At 46.0% G+C, this 17,273-nt stretch overlaps 1 protein-coding gene across 9 annotated transcripts in view; it reads right to left on the reverse strand.

Annotated features, from left to right (window-relative positions):
- STK33 (serine/threonine kinase 33) overlaps positions 1–17,273 on the reverse strand; it is a 79,085-nt gene that overhangs the window by 50,252 nt on the left and 11,560 nt on the right. For 5 of the 9 annotated variants that reach the window (XM_075567044.1, XM_075567042.1, XM_075567041.1 and 2 more), the window contains exons 1-2: positions 7,785–7,870; positions 5,954–6,030 (exon numbers count right to left, since the gene is read on the reverse strand). The exons of 1 other annotated variant lie outside the window; for it this stretch is intronic. In XM_075567044.1, coding sequence (XP_075423159.1) covers positions 5,954–6,030; positions 7,785–7,848 — 141 coding nt within the window. In that variant the 5' untranslated portion in view covers positions 7,849–7,870. Of the gene's footprint in view, positions 1–5,953; positions 6,031–7,784; positions 7,871–12,631; positions 12,653–17,273 lie in introns of those variants that run through there. 3 more of the 9 variants (XM_075567038.1, XM_075567036.1, XM_075567037.1) reach the window with 3 other exon arrangements.

The following is a 17,273-nucleotide window of genomic DNA, read 5'->3' on the forward strand; positions in this document are numbered from 1 at the left end:
GGTTCAGGCAACAAGAGGTTAACAGCAACAAGGTCAGGCAAGACAAGTTCAGGAACTAGAAGTGGCAAGGCATGGCGTCACAACGACTATGCTCAGCGAAGGTAAGCTGTAAGTGAAGGGTATATAAAGCAGGGGGCTCCAATAGCAAGCACGGGACTAACAAGGAAGTGAAAGCTCATAGGCTGCTGGTGCACGCAGGTGTGCCGATGACGCAGCCTGATCAGGTAGGAGGTTGCTTGCAGCCCACGCGTCACAGATTTCAGAGGGCAGGGTTTAGAGAGTGTTACTCCCACGCCGGCTCTGCGAGACGACAGAGCGGGGGCGGAGCCTAGAGCGCGCGTCACTGCCACGCTGGTTCTGTTGATCAACAGAGCGGGGGCCGAGTTTACCGCGCGGGTCAGCGGGAAGGCTGGATGAGCGCCCGCATCGTACACCCAGGCGAGGGGCGGGATCAGGATCCGCAGATGCCGGAGCAGACTGCGCAAGGTCCGCGAGCGTCACAGGACCAACAGGATGCGCATCTTGAGTGTTTGTCACCGGAGGGCCAGTAAGGTGAGGAGATGATCCTTGAACGCCGGGACAACGAATCCTCACGGTATTTTACCAAAATAAAAAAGTCAGACTGCACTTTTACGCATAATATGATTAGAAGGCCAATGTAGAGGCTGATTTTTGCCAAGGAATCACCCCAAATGAACCCAAATGAACAGCTGTGACAGAAAAATATATTTACCTGACATTTATTACAAGCTACTTACTGTCATTAGGTGGGACTATCCATATAATAAATTCGATATAATGCAAACTTTTAGTACTGTAGCTGTTTTGGACCAGAAGTAGTATAGATTTGTTGCATGCCGTTGTGACGGTAGGGGGGAATATGGATGCTGTTAATAAAGGTTAAGTCTGCCATTACCCCTACCTGTCAGTAATACATTGGTATTGTATTATATATGTAATGTATATATGTATGTCTTTGATTGGTTCCAGCACCTCAGGAATCAGGGGTTAATATGTTTGCAGTAGAATTGTTACAAATGTTATGTTGCAGTTCTACCCACCAATCAGGGTCTGGCCATGTAGGCAGCACCTTCCTACCCACCAATCAGGGTCTGGGCATGTAGGCAGCACCTTCCTACCTACCAATCAGGGTCTGGGCATGTAGGCAGCACCTTCCTACCCACCAATCAGGGTCTGGGCATGTAGGCAGCACCTTCCTACCCACCAATCAGGGCCTGGGCATGTAGGCAGCACCTTCCTACCCACCAATCAGGGTCTGGGCATGTAGGCAGCACCTTCCTACCCACCAATCAGGGCCTGGGCATGTAGGCAGCACCTTCCTACCCACCAATCAGGGCCTGGCATGTAGGCAGCACCTTCCTACCCACCAACCAGGGTCTGGGCATGTAGGCAGCTCCTGGCCCTGAGTGTTGCAATATTATGGTTTAAAGTGTATAAAAAGGTGGGGAGGGAGACACCTAGCAGACAGAGCCTGCAGAGAGTTACAGAGGTGTTGCTGTAACAGGGAGAAACTGCAGTGTCCAATCCAGTGCTGGTCTCAGGCCTGTAGGGCAAAGAGAGAACAGGGGAAATCTCTGCAAGTAGGTCCCTGCCACTAGTTAGGCAGGGTATTCCCCAGTTTCCCCAGTTGGGTATGTGTGATGTTTGTGTCTTTTGTATAGTCGTGGATATGTTTTTCCAATAAATTAATTTTATAAACTCTCGTGTTCTGTCTGGCGATATTGATCCCTGGTATTAGTCCTGGTCTCCCATGACAACCGTGATAACTTTTTATGGGCCATCAAGAGAGGTCTTTGTGGCTATAGTCTGCACGGTGCATTTCAAAACTCACAGGTTTAAAAAACATATATGAAGAACTCTTCAAGTTACAACATTGCCAATGATTACGGAATCAACCATTCAGTACCCAACCTGTGTCCTTCAGCTCAAGCCCAGGTCACTGTTGAGGGTTTTTTGTTATTGAAAGGTTAAATACACACACTTTTTTTTTTTTTTTTTAAGAAGCACATTTGACCCAAATGTCAGAATAGCAATCACACCCCAAAATAAAACTAGGATGGGTTCAATCCAATACACCGATGCAGCGATAACTGAACAACATTTTACTGGCCTATTTTATGCCAGCATACAAAAATATAGCCTTAAAATTCCTCCAAGTGGAGGAAAATGTCCTTTCTGATCAGTTGTGCATAAAGATGTGACAAATCCAAGTCGAGTAAACCAGATACAAGAAAAATCCAGTTCACTGACGGACGTCACTCTTTGCAAGAGGTCTTAAATTACCTTCTCTTTTTTTTGCAGTGCTGTTCTGCTGTTGCCTTTGTTGGTGTCTGATACCATAGCACCCCAATTTAAATACAAGACGGGAAAGCAACTCTAGAACTTGTACTCCATAAACCCAGATTACTTATTTAAACCTATTTGTTATTCTTCTGTTTTTTTTTCTTTGCCCCGAATGTTGCATTCCATTGAGCAGAGAGCTCTGCATACAGTATCTCCCGATTTAAATCTACGTTAAGCAAGAGTACCAACATACTTTAACGCTTTGCTGATTCATTTAGCTCCTTGCAAGTTGAAGAACTTTAAATAATACAAACTAATGTATTCTTTGAAATCGTGTACAGTATAATAGTTGGAGATATGGCCCAGGTTCGCTAAACTCAGTCTAAAGCAGGGGTAGGCAACTCCAAGGAGCTACCAACAGGACAGGTCTCAGGATATCCCTTCTTCAGCACAGGGAAATAACAATGTTATTAGAGTCATAGCTAAATGTGGAGCCATCCAGGCCCTAAAAGGGGAATTTCCTGGATGGATGCAGCACGGGAATTCGGTATGATTTCAACAACATTTCCCTATCGCCTTTCCTCCCCCTCCCTCAATTTCAGGGTCTGGATAGGAGTACCCTCACGACTTACAGGAATAGTATGTTTTTTGAAGAGAACGCAACATTTTACTTATTTTTAAATAAAAGTGTGCTAATAGGATATTCACTAAACTAATTTCTTAGTCTGTATATAATGTTACTGTAGCTTAACATCACGTTTTGATGTAATAGTTTAGGTAATGCCCCCACAATATGCTCTATAAACTTTTGGAAAGAGCTCCAACATAGATACAATTGTGGTATACAATTTAGACATATGAATGCAACACCTGCCAAAATGACCATTACGTGCAGAAATATTTGTGCGTGTCCAAGTCTTACTGTAAATTCTCATTCTGCATTTAATATACTGCAACATTTTGTATAGGGATTTTACCTTCACTCCAAGACATTACTTTTTCTCAATGGTACCTATTCAATATAGTGGAAAGTGGGGTAACCGTTAAAAATGCACAAACAACTGTTCAAATGAACGGATGGTAATGCATCATTTATAATGTATGTAGCGGGGTACCCTCTGGCTACTATTCTACCCAATGGGCTGGCAGTAAACCCTGGTACTATCAGGTTGCCAGTAGTTGGTATGGGGGTTTCCCCCTCACCTTTGGTACTACACTTGAGTGACAGCAGGGGGTGGTACATCCTGTTGTAACTGGGACAACGGGGTGCCGGGCTTTTGGCTGTACTTAAGGGCAGGACCGCCCTAAAGTTAGTGGTTGTTCCTTCCCTCTGAGGAAGGCAGGTCACAAAATTGAGAGTCCGAGATTGGGGCCTTCCCATGTGCTCTTCCCTGCTGGGGAGAGTGAGTGTAGACCATACCTCTGCCAACGCTAGGGAGGTAGGGAAGAGCTAGGACGTCTGCGGGAGCCCTTGGCCTGTAGTGACGGTCCAGGGACCATCTTCAGTGATAGATAACCTGAGACTGTACCCGGCAGAAGACTGCTGTGTAACTGTTACTGCAGAGTGTAGTAATAAACCCGTTCCGGTTTTGCAATATACCTCCTGCCTGGTGCGTGACCTTACTGGGTGGAGAGGTAATAAGTTATACCGTGGAAGATTACCTTCCGTTCCTGGAGTCCACAGCAGATAGAGGCGCTGCACTGCTAAGTAAATATATGGGGTATGAACCCCAGATGCCTGTTCCTGTGTCCCCACTACCATCGGCGGTAATGGCCCCTATCTGCGATTGGGTGGGATAAACACTGTTACATGTGTTACCCACACTTCTTGCCAGGTCCCCCATTAATTATGCCGCAAATATGTCTTCCGCAAGCTATAAAATAAAAAATAAAATTTTAAAAAAGGGAGAGATTAGCACCATTCAAATGAATGCGACAAAACTTCTCCTCATTCATAGATAGGAAAGGCTACTTCACAGTTTACCGAATGAAGGCCTAAACTGGATGGGGAATATAGATCACAATACAAAAAGTGACACATATGGCACAACTGTGAGCATGTGACATGGCTGTGTATATGAACCCTTTCCCACATACATCTAGCTGACGGACCTTTTGTGGAAGGTGAAAAAAGTCAATCAAATGAATAATATCCTCACTTTAATCTGTCACAATATATATATATATATCTTTAATCAGCTTCCACCACCAAAGAAATTATCTAAATATTTAAATTTGCAGAATCTCTGGTCCTGGTTTAAGAAAACTATGCACTTAATACACAAATCTGTTGTAGCAAAAAGTGTCCAAAAATGTAGTTTACGCTCTACAAAGCATGCAACAGTTCAATTAGAGCCCAAAGTATTAGTTATTAAAGTTTAGATTTAATATACAAAAGTACAGTGTTTAGGCTACAGAACGATTACTACAAAATATACAGTATAAAATTAAGACGGTTTCTTAAAAACATAATCAAACTCATGTTATCGCCTAACCTTGATCAGATCTTTTCCCAAAGAGGTCATGGAATGGAATACGATGATTCACATATCTTATTAACATCAGATACTCCTCTGCTTAAATTCTACTTCATAATTAAAATGCAGAGTTTGTATTATAAATTCCCTTCATTGAGAACATAAGTTTGCCCCTTTTCATCTCTCTCTAGCTGACATATTTCCGCCGAAGGGAAAAAAAAAATCTTTTAATGTTTTAACCAGGGATGCGCGCCCCCCAGAGGGGGGGCTGGAGATTTTTCTGGGGGGGCGCAGCAGTTGCAGAGACTCTGCGCTCTTCCACAAGGTATTTAAATTAAATGCCTGGGGATCGCGTGAGGCCTCTGCAACACTCAACTTTCTGTGATTCAGGTGGCTGTATAACGCGTCGCCATGGCAACACGTGTCAACAGACCTTTGACGCAGCTGCATGGTAGGGGGGGGGTGCGAGCACCGGGGCAGGCAAGACGGGGGCACATCAGCAAAGGTTTTTGCTCCCCTGGTTTAAAAACTTTGCCTCAATATATAAAAGACGTCATAACTGTGTCTCTATAGTACTTAGACAAACACTTTTCACTGTTGCGTCTGTGTACTTAATATACTCGCCTGGATATGCAGTATGACAGTATAACTATTTTTGCATGAGAGATTATACATATAAATCCCATTTATTTATTTTTGTATAATTTGATACATTTAACCGCAACGGTTACAAATATCTATTTATTATTCTTGGGAATTGCGGTCAGGCCCAGGACTTCATATTTAATAACATTTACACAAAGCTTTACGCCAAGCATGTCAAACTCAAATGCTAACAAGGGCCAAATAAACAAGGTTTAAGTCTAGGTGGGCCGCAAAAAAAAAAAAACTTAAATTTTCATAGAAACGTAGGTTTATTTCGAAAAGTAGTGTGTGTGTGTGTGTGTGTGTGTGTGTGTGTGTGTGTGTGTGTGTGTGTGTGTGTGTGTGTGTGTGTGTGTGTGTGTGTGTGTGTGTGTGTGTGTGTGTGTGTGTGTGTGTGTGTGTGTGTGTGTCTCACAAAACGAAAATAAAAACTAAAAAAGCCAGATGTGAATGACTTCTGAACCCATTAACCAGTGTAAGGATGCCCCTCTTGATTTCCAAAGCAGCAATCCCGCCTGGAATCTTACCTGATCCGTAGTCCCACAAGGTACTATACTGGAGGGGAGATGTTTCCTACCTGTCTTCCGATGTCCCCCGTGAGAAACTTGAGTCAGATCCGGAAGAAAGCAGAATAGGTTATTTCGGTGTAGGTATAGGGCAGTTAAGATAAAAACGAGAGACAGAGAGACAGAGAGAGAGGCAGAGAGAGAGAGAGAGAGAGAGGCAGAGAGAGAGAGGCAGAGAGAGAGAGGCAGAGAGAGAGAGGCAGAGAGAGAGAGGCAGAGAGAGAGAGGCAGAGAGAGAGAGGCAGAGAGAGAGAGGCAGAGAGAGAGAGGCGCAGAGAGAGGCGCAGAGAGAGGCGCAGAGAGAGGCGCAGAGAGAGAGGCGCAGAGAGAGGCGCAGAGAGAGAGAGAGAGGCAGAGAGAGAGGCGCAGAGAGAGGCGCAGAGAGAGAGAGAGAGGCAGAGAGAGAGGCAGAGAGAGAGGCGCAGAGAGAGAGAGGCAGAGAGAGAGGCAGAGGCAGAGAGAGAGGCAGAGAGAGAGGCGCAGAGAGAGAGAGTGAGGCGCAGAGAGAGAGAGAGAGAGAGAGAGAGGGAGAGAGGGAGAGGGAGAGGGAGAGGGAGGAGAGGGAGAGGGAGAGGGAGAGGGAGAGGGAGAGAGAGAGAGTCAGAGAGAGAGAGTCAGAGAGAGAGAGTCAGAGAGAGAGAGTCAGAGAGAGAGAGTCAGAGAGAGAGAGTCAGAGAGAGAGAGAGGGAGACAGAGAGGCACAGGGACAGGGACACAGGGACCGGACAGGGACACAGGGACACAGGGACACAGGGACAGGGACACAGGGACACAGGGACACAGGGACAGGGACACAGGGACACAGGGACAGGGACGCAGGGGGACAGGGACACAGGGGCACAGGGACACAGGGACACAGGGGCACAGGGACACAGGGACACAGGGGCACAGGGACACAGGGACACAGGGACACAGGGACACAGGGACAGGGACACAGGGACACGGACACAGGCACACAGGGACAGGGACACAGGGACACAGGCACACAGGGACAGGGACACAGGCACACAGGGACAGGGACACAGGCACACAGGGACAGGGACACAGGGACAGGGGCACAGGGACACAGGGACACAGGGACACAGGGACACAGGGACAGGGGCACAGGGACACAGGCACAGGGACACAGGCACAGGGGCAGGGACACAGGGGGACAGGGACACAGGGACACAGGGGCACAGGGGCACGGGGGCAGAGGCACAGAGGGACAGAGGCACAGGGACAGAGGCACAGGGACAGAGGGACAGGGACAGAGGGACAGGGACAGAGGCACAGGGACAGAGGGACAGGGACAGAGGGACAGGGACAGAGGGACAGGGACAGAGGGACAGGGACAGAGGGACAGAGACAGAGGCACAGGGACAGGGGCACAGGGACAGGGGCACAGGGACAGGGGCACAGGGACAGGGGCACAGGGACACAGGCACTCTCTCTCTCTCAGACACAGACACACTCAGACACAGACACACACACACACACACACACACACAGACACACACACTCAGACACACACACAGACAGACACACACACAGACAGACACACACTCAGACAGACACACACTCAGACAGACACACACTCAGACAGACACACACTCAGACAGACACACACTCAGACAGACACACACTCAGACAGACACACACTCAGACAGACACACACTCAGACAGACACACACACACACACACACACACACACACACACACAGATATAGAGATGCACACACAGATCTCCTTCTGCACGTGCAGCTCACACAGAGATTTGACAGGGGGGAGGGGGGCTGCTGTGAAGACATACCCCTGTCCGTGGGCTCTCCACTGAACTGCTGAACTCTCTGCACCTCATGGAGGGGGGCGGCCATGATCTCTCTGGTTTACCAGGCTTCAGGGAGAATGCAGTCTCTCCGTTGGGGTTTTGACTCCGCCCCCGTGTCCTCCCACACACGGCACGAGTGCAGATTGACTGCACCCGGCCACCGTACGCCTCCAGCCGCTGCAGGACAGATTTTACTTCCGCCCGTGCTACTCGCTTCCCCCACACCCGCGCTCGCTTCTCCCGCGGCCAAAACTTTTTACCGCCGACACGCGCTCGCCGACACACACGACCGCCGTGCTGGTTGTGAGCGGGCCGCAAAAATATCCGTTGCGGGCCGCATGCGGCCCGCGGGCCGCATGTTTGACATGCCTGCTTTACGCCATCATCTTGGCCACACCCCTGATAGTTTCCGCAGTAAACAAAGTCATCTATTTCAAGTTACATTTAAAAGATGTACGTCTATTCTAGTGGCAGGACAGCCATATTTCAACCCCCCACCTGCAAAACCAGGAATCCTTTATCCTTGGATAAGCAAGAAAAAAAAATTGTAATAATAATAATAATAATGTGTTTGGTCCTGCCGTAAAACAATTCATGTATTTTTAAGACAATTTGTAACCAACGTTAACCTTGTGTGCCAGATTGATTAAAATACTTAATTCTTTCTGCTATAAACACAAAGTTACAAAAGCTATTCATGTACCGACACACACATGCTTATGTAACATGCACAAGTAAATTGAATAAGGGCGACCTTGCTTTGTGTAACAATCTTAAAATCAAGACCGCAAATTACATTTGACTTGCCTTTATACCACACTAGTGCCAAGGAGTACAAACGCCCAACATCCCATTTAAAGTTGAAGTTAGGTAGCAATGATTACTCTAAAAATGCAAACCCTTAGCAGGAGGAGAGAAGGGAAGTAATGGTATATACAGTAGGCATGCTCACTAAAAAAAAAAATACAGTTTTGGCCTTTTAGGTCTCTAGTGTGAAAAAAACGCACTCTCAACCTTCTGAGGCGACGACCCCAGTGGTCATGGCTGGAAGCACGCCGGAGCGTCTGCTGGCGCGCGTGCACCCGTTTCAGCCGCAACCTGTAGTCTCCGGTTGTGCTTGCAGTTTAGACCAGGAGATCAGATGGGGGGGGGGTGGGGAGCGTGGCGGGGGCGCAGCCATGATGTCACGTGGCTGGTGCCCACCCTCATTGGCTGAATCGCCTCCATGACGTGGACAATGCTCAGCCGCCGCACCAAGAGACAAAAATCGTGTCTTGCGTGTGGCGCGCAGAGCCGTGGCCACAGGGGACCAAACCTTATGATGTGAAACAAGATGTGCAGCCTGGGTACCCCAAGAGAAAATAGTTTGCACAATGTGACATTTGCTGGTCTTAAGTATACATGAACATTTTACTTAATAATGGTGCCAGATTAATAACACTTTAGGATAAGACTGATGGCTAAACAAATAAACCTATATAGCATTTTTATTAAATGTGGTTTAGCATGGCAGTACACTAGTGTCTCCGATGGCCTGACAATATTTAGATCAGCACAGACTGCCGCCACTTTTCTGCAAAAAAATAATAATTTTTAATTAATGTAACTTCTTGTCCTTTGTTCAGATCTGAGCAGTATAAATAAAGTGTCTAGGAGAATAAATTGGATATCCCTCCAGAGCCCACCGGTAATCTCAGATACTAGAAATTAAGTAGTCACTACGGTTTGTTAAATGACTGTTCCAGTGATTTTTGTTGCATCTTCCTGGGATCTACACAGGAAAAAAAATAAAAATCTTCACCAAAATTCAACTTATTAAAACATCATGCTCTATTCAATTTTCCCTCATGGATGGCTTAAAATCGCACTGAACAGATGAAGGACCCAGTCCAACATTCGGTTTTCTTAGTATTTGTGTTACTATCCTTTGATATCTGCCATTGTTACACTTTTAACTAGGTATTTCTTTCCCTAACTTGACTTTTAATGTTTGAATAAAACACAAAAAGGAGGGTGTGGAAATAGGATGTAATATTTGTAGAGGCAGCAACACCTCATAAGATTACTGGCATGTATTAACAATCAAGGCCCTACAGTAGCTCTGTGTTGAAACTCTAACTCTAATTGTAAGAGACACTACTTGAAAAAGGTATGTTACAAGGAGCACCTAAGTTAGGGCCAATAACAATCGTAAATTATGTAATAATTATTTTACCTCCCACAAAGGATCGTTCCAACAGCATTAACAAGGCTTGAGAACGGATATCTTACACTTGTAAATACGAACATGTACAGTACTGCACGTCATTAAAAAAGTTGGTTATAAAACGTTTACAATACATACAAAACAAATGGAGCCTACCATAGCAATTGTACATGAAGAATGAATTCACTGTTCCAACCCGACTACATAACATAAAGGTACTTTTACGATATGCAACGAATAATTTATTTTAGCTTAAAAAGGATACACATTCTTTTCAGGAGTTCACAGATACCATTAGGTATTTCAGGTGGTTGGCAGATACACAACTCAATGACCCACCAGTTATATTCCATGTACAAAATCTTACATTTCATTTGTTGGTATTTGAGGGTTTTTAATTTGTTGCCTTGCAAGCCCAATGGTTTGTAATTAGAATACACTGATTACACTGTCTGAGACTTGAAATTGCCAGCCTAAGGCCTGGGACATGGTCAGCGCTTATGCGCTGACCCGTGCTGCTGCTCGGCACTGAGCCCCTGCAGCCGCAATGAGAGCGGCTTTAGTAGGGGCTCGCGCACGCGTCAGCACGCTTGGGGAAGCGTGTGTCTGACTGCGTTTTGAATTTTCCCCGCTTGCCGGAGCGCAGGGCCGGTCACGTGAGCGGTTTGCCCAATGAGGGCAAACCAGCTCCGTGACGTCACTGGCCCGCCCCCTGATGGCGCGCTGTGTAAGGCCAGGGAAAGCACCGCTTTCCCTGAGCCTCAGCGCGCCTCAGCACTGTCTAAGGGCACTATGTCCCAGGCCTAAAGCTGAGGACCCGCTGCAGACGGCCGGGTGCGCGCGTGCCACCAGCCCCTTACCTCCTGCCCATCTGTCCCCGCTGCCTCCTTCCGGCGAGGCTCACTACGCGCTGTGACACGTCAGCCGCCAGGGGAAGCAAGAGGATTGCGATCCCGAGCGGTGACGCGTCACGTGGTGCGCTGGTGAGCCTACCAGCGCCGGGGGCTGGAGTGTCGGAGCTTCCCCCAAATCCAAAAAGGTAGGGGGGGGGGGGGGAAGTGTGTGTGTGTGTGTGTGTGTGTGTGTGTGTATATGTGTGTATGTGTGTATGTGTGTTGTGTTGTGTGTGGGAGGACGGATGGACCGGGGGGGGCGAATGGACCGACTGGGGGGGCTCACAGCAGAGGGCATGGGTGGGGGCTCGCTTCACCCTCTTGCAGCCCGGGAGACCCCCGCTGCAGCCCTCCACTCAAACCACGCCCCCCCCCCCCGAAGGTAGCGGTCAATTGCCTCTCAATGCGCCGCCTGCATGCAGTGCGAGCGCGCTGACTGAGGCAGCGGAGCCTCAGTCTCAGGAGGTTGATGACACTTTCTTTACAATTTTATGGCATCCATATTTACTGTATAACTTACAAGTAAACTGAAATACACAAATTATGCCGGAGGTCCAGAGACGGTGAAAAGCAAAATTACAAATCAAATAACAAAATCCAGCTATGTAGAGTATTTTGTTAAGTGAAAACTTCTTTGCTGGCACCTATATAAATTCTCATAGAACTAAAACTCCTTCGTGTAGACGAAAAAGTCACGATCAGGTGCGTGCGCCCCAGCTTGCTCTAAATTGTCACCGCACTGAAAGTCGATGGAGACGAAAAAGCGATCAGGCGCATGCACGAGCCCCCGATGGCTCAAAATTCCCACAGCACTGAAAGTCCTTCATGCAGACGAAAATGCAGTCAGGCAAGCAAACAGCACTTTTATAAGCAAACCTGACACAGTACCAGCACTTTTATAAGCAAAGCTGCCACAGTACCAGCACTTTTATAAGCAAAGCTGCCACAGTACCAGTACTTTTATAAGCAAAGCTGCCACAATACCAGTACTTTTATAGGCAAACCTGCCACAGTACCAGTACTTTTATAAGCAAACCTCACAACAATCAAAATACAATTTCAGTGACAAAACACAAAGAAGTTTCACTTAGTCCGCACGTGCTCGGCACACACCCAGTCTTTTTTTTCTCCCCATTTTGGTCGAACAGTGATGTTAAAGCATTGATCTGCAGAACACGCTTTTTTTAACGCACCTTGCAATGCAATTGTCACGCATGGGAACCACAATTTTGCCAAAAACAAGGTGAATGTCAAGTACTTATTTACAGCTGCCTCCGAGCTGTTGCTTAGAGACAGAATTCAACACATTTTAAACCCCAGCCAATTTATTTAGTTTACTTAAGCACTCGTCTCAGCCCTAAAAAAAAAAAAAAAAAACAACAAAAACAAATAGCTAACACATGAAAACCTGAGAGCAAGTTCACATCTCAGACAAAAGTCTACAGCTCTACACTGCACATTAGCAAATCAAGTTAACCCCCTTTACTGCATGAGGCTGTGAGGGGGATTAAAAGGTGCATTACAATAATACGTCCATTATTCTCCTTTCAATTCATAGCTTGTTGGAATACATTTTAATGGCTCAACAAGATAGTGCTTCAAAAAGGTATAATTGTATGTGCAGAGCTTCCAAAACCTCCCATTTTATGCTCAGTGTGTAGTTCTTCTGCAACTATAAGGTTACTAAGACATTTTTAACTTTACAAAAAAAACGCAACCTCACTATTCACCATGATCGTTATTCAGCAGTCTTCTAGCTTGGGGAAATGTTGAGTGCCCAAGAATATTATTCGACATCGTCCTCATGGGCCTGTGTAGTTTATTTTCTTAACCCTTGATAGCCAATTTAGCTTTGCAGTTGCTGCAGAATTCAATCCCTAGTTAAGAATGAGCACAATACTAGGAGACTCTGCAATGTGGTGCTATCCCCTCTGGCAACATGTGTGGATGGAGGGGTTAACCATCAAGCTGAGCGAGTTCAAAAGTCCATTACAATAAGTCAGAGAGGGGGAAAGTTAATGAAAGATGTGATGTTAGCATCCTTTATTTGCAAATATGACAGGGGTGGCCAACTTCAGTTCTCAAAGGCCACCAACAGGTCAGTGTAACGTTAGGGGCAGCTGGTCTCAAATAATAAAGGTGAAACCCCGGCTAGCTACCCCTATAACCGTGCGTTTTTGGCCGCCTATGTGCGCTTGCATGGTGCATACATTTTGCATGTTTTGACCTCTAATGAAAAAGAGCCTCAGAACTGCGAACTCAGGAATGGGATTAATAATGTATATATTGGGGGGGAGAGGATTGGGGAGGGGGGAGAAAGGTACCGGGACATGTATATAATGTATCTAGTACTTTTATTCCTGCCAAGCCTGTATTTACCCCCAGCTAGCAGACTTTTATTGCAGGTAATGTGGATTCATTTCTACGAGGGAAGACTCTGATTAGATCAGGTGAAATGCCTGCATAGAAATGATGGATTGAGACAAAGGCTGGGAGTGGCGAGGTGTTAAGACATTTGGTGAGTGGGGATGGGTGGCACTGTTCCTGGGGATGGGCTTTCAGAGCCTTTGTTCCCCGCAGACTGAGGAGCCTACCCAACAGGAGCCGTTGCCGGGTAGGAGCCCCTAGGCACGGTTCTCATTGCCCAGTTCGAATTTCCCACTTCCCAGCAGCTCCGTCGCGACAGGACGGTCTTGAGTGCCTCCGCACGACCACTCCTCTGACATTGAGATGGTGCAGTCAATCTGTGCTCTGGTTGGTCGGCAGCACCTTCTCCATAGCAAAGATAGCCACGAGGGCTATGTAAGGAGCGCTGCCGATCAGAGTACCAGTGTTTGGAGTTTGACGGTGATCCAGCTGGCGGGGTTTTCAAAGCTGCTATTGTGTGGATAGCACTTTGGAGAACTAGGACGAGAAGTGGACAGGGTAGGCCTACCTGAAGCAGGCGTCTGCACCTAGTCCAGGCTAGAGTCGGCTCCCCAGGCCCCTAGTTGGTATTGTATCTTGCATTTCTTCTGTCTGCTGGCTTGTCAGAATAAACCCCATTTTATTCAACTTTTGTCCCATCTGGTGATGGTGATCCCGGTGGTAAAGGTGTAAAAAAAAAAAAAAAAAAAAAAAGTACTGGTCTCCTGTGAGTCCCTGCTTCAGAACAGGTGGCTCAATCATTGACTGAAGCAGGGATAATCCTGAAAACCTGACCTGTTGGTGGCCTTGAGGACTGGAGTTGGCCACCCCTGAAACAGAATCTGGATTTGCAAAAGGGAATGTACACTAAATAAAAATAGAACTTGAGCTGTCTTTCTCCATTATCACACACTGCTCCCACTGCAGCCAATGATTCTGGGTAATGACATGCAAATAAGCACAGTGGTAGCTTTCAGTTTTTTTTGATAATATTTTGAGAAATTATGCATTTTAATCCATCTGGTGCTTCAGGGGTTAAAGGTGCAACAAGTTGGGGGTTTAAAATACCATATATGTTTGCTTTGTAATAGGTCAGGACTTTTTCCGGGGTTGTGCTTACAATGCATCTGATCTCAGATCGACTATTAGAGAGGGTTGGGGTTCTTTACAACGCATCTTATCTCAGAAGCAATTCAGAAGCACTATTAGGCCGAGTCCATAGAAGGACAGGCCACGCTAAGCCGTGCAGACACTCCGCGCTGAGCCCCTGCATCCTCAATGAGGATGCCTTGAGAGGGGGCTCACGCGAGCATCCGCAGGCGCTGAATTTTTCATCCGACAGCCAAGCTGTTTTTCAGCGCGCTGTCGGCTGAAAACATCCAATCAGCGCGGAGCAGCGTCAACGTCACGTCGGCGCCGTGACGTTGACGTCGGTGCGTCGCGGGCGATTTGGCCCAGTGACATCACTGCCCCACCTCCCTCAGTCTCCCCCCGCCTCCGATCGCGTCCGCTGGCTCGCCTGCATGGGCATGGAATCGCACAGATTTCAGCAGGCGAGCCTCAGCGTCAGCGTGGCTCCGAACTCCTCACCCCTCTATGGCCCCACCCTTAGAGAGGGTTGTGGTTCCTCAGAATTTCACAGGGTTCCTTAACCAAAAAAAAATGGTTGAAAATGACTGGTTCAGGCAGTGGTGCACTCCTGTATCCGGGCAGAGTACACCCACGCCGAGTACACTGGTACAGTCTTCGAATTTGTCTCCCGGTGGGTGTCAGGTAGGGTGCTCTGCTTGGTGACCCTCACCATTGATTTTTTTTTTTTACCTTCTCCCTGATTAAGTGCACTTTACTTTGTTTTACAGTATACTACAACTTGTTTTTCGTTTATTTAAAAAAAAAAATGGTTTATACATATAATCTTTTCTCATTGGGTAGAATTAAAAAGTTTGCTGTTCCACGGACTGGCTGGCTATGCCGTCCAACCACTTTCTGCCAGTGTAAAATATTCTACGAGAGGATGAAACAGTGATAGGCTGGAACAATATAAAGAAACCCAACAACATTCTTTTACAGGACACACAAAGTTAGAATGTCCCAATTCCATAGCATAAAAAGCAATACTCCTTTAGTATTCATGTGCACAATTGTGATTAAGATTTGTTATACTAATCTGTTTAAAGTGGAAGTAATGCTATTATAAATTTGTGTTACCTCTTCAGTCCAAGAGGGTCTTTAATCCCCAGTTTTAGCAACAGTCCTACTCTTCGATTATAAAATGGAAAGTGCTGTAGTGAGTATTTTCTTACAGATCTATTCAAAATCAAAACATTGTTCCACAATCCTCGCTTAAAAACGTGAGGTTTTAAAAAGGGATGCAGTGAGCACAACGCTTCACTAGTGACCAACAAAAGACACGTGTAGGAGTCTGCAAAGAAACACAATACTTAGTGGCTATTAACATACAAAACAAATCCATTAGCAAAGTGTTCCTGTATAAAAGAACTCTAAATACCAAACACACAGTGGGAAGACACTGTTACCATATGTACAATATCTTTCTAAAGGTTTGTACTGTGCCCCTGTGCCTACAGTACAGGAATTTGCCAGGGTAATTGCTGCTCCTGTTTTTAATGACTCATTAAGCCAACATGTACAGCTTACAATGCTATTCGCCAGTTCATATACTGTAGTGACCACAATGGGCCTTGTCTTTAGGTCTGAAAGTCTTTGCGATGACGACGACATCAAGGAATATGCTCTGTACCCACTGCATCTAGCATTTAATGGCTTCTTGTAATAAGCACAGCTTTTTATTGTCCACGTTACCTGCTGCAGCACTATGTATAAGTAGTTATACCCTACTACAGTGAAATTCGATTGTACAATTTAAATAAATAAATAAAAAGAAGGAGATATAGAGATCTACAGTATCTATCTCTCGATCACTTTTTTTTACCCACCATAACGTAGCTAATGTGTGGTGGATACCTATCCAAGCTTCAAATTGCAAAGCCATTATAACCAGCCTCACACTGATGAGACCCAAAATGTCGAAACGGCTGCCTGTGGGTAGGTTTGCTGGCTAGGCATCTTAACCCAGGCTGTGCTGAAAAGCTGTGCAATGCAGCAAGCATAAGCTTATAGGGGTCCATGTCAAAATGGATTTAAAGCAAAAGGTGGCACTGTGTGCTCATTTGCATGTCATTTCCCAGAATCCCTTGCTGTAGTGGAAGCACTGTATGCTGGTTCAATAATGATGAGAGGCAAGGTTGCAGACCTCTCTAAGACATGCAAATGCAGTAATATTTTCATTTGAGAAGAGATATCTATCTATAGGTCTATATCTATATCTATATTATTTTTTTTTAAATATGGAGGAAACACATAGGCCTACATATCCACTTTTCCTTTTTCTAACTCCATTTGGCAAGTGTAAGTTTCTGTACATTTTCCAACTACTGATCATTCGCTCATTTGAAGTACACGTTTTCTAGACACAATATGCACCTTCATGTGGACCATAACAGCCATTTATTAAATTGTACTCATTTTTGTATAAGAAAAGAAGAAAAAAAAATACAATGTGGTAATGGCAGTTTGATCCAATGACCTCCGATTACTGCCCTGAGAAAGCGTTTCTCACGCGAAACGCGAGCGTCGGCCATTCACGTGCACGGTCAGCATTGACGTGGCAGCATTCAACATCGCATAGCGATCAGCTGCCAGACCTCGCAACTGCAAATACTCACTCGAGTAGGAGCATAGGTGTTCATTCTCTTCATAGTAAGTGTGCACCAGTCTGTTGATTCATGTACCCCTGTCACTGTACGGTTGAGTCCATTTATTAATATTGACATCGGCATACCCGCAACCAAACCGTGACATTACAGCCAGTCTGTTTTGTAGTATACCAGCTCTGTTAGTGGCATCAATTGATCAAAGGGTCATCCTTGCTGTTCTATCTGCTAA

This window comes from Ascaphus truei, chromosome 12 (assembly GCF_040206685.1).
Source record: "Ascaphus truei isolate aAscTru1 chromosome 12, aAscTru1.hap1, whole genome shotgun sequence".
NCBI classification, from domain to species: domain Eukaryota; kingdom Metazoa; phylum Chordata; class Amphibia; order Anura; family Ascaphidae; genus Ascaphus; species Ascaphus truei.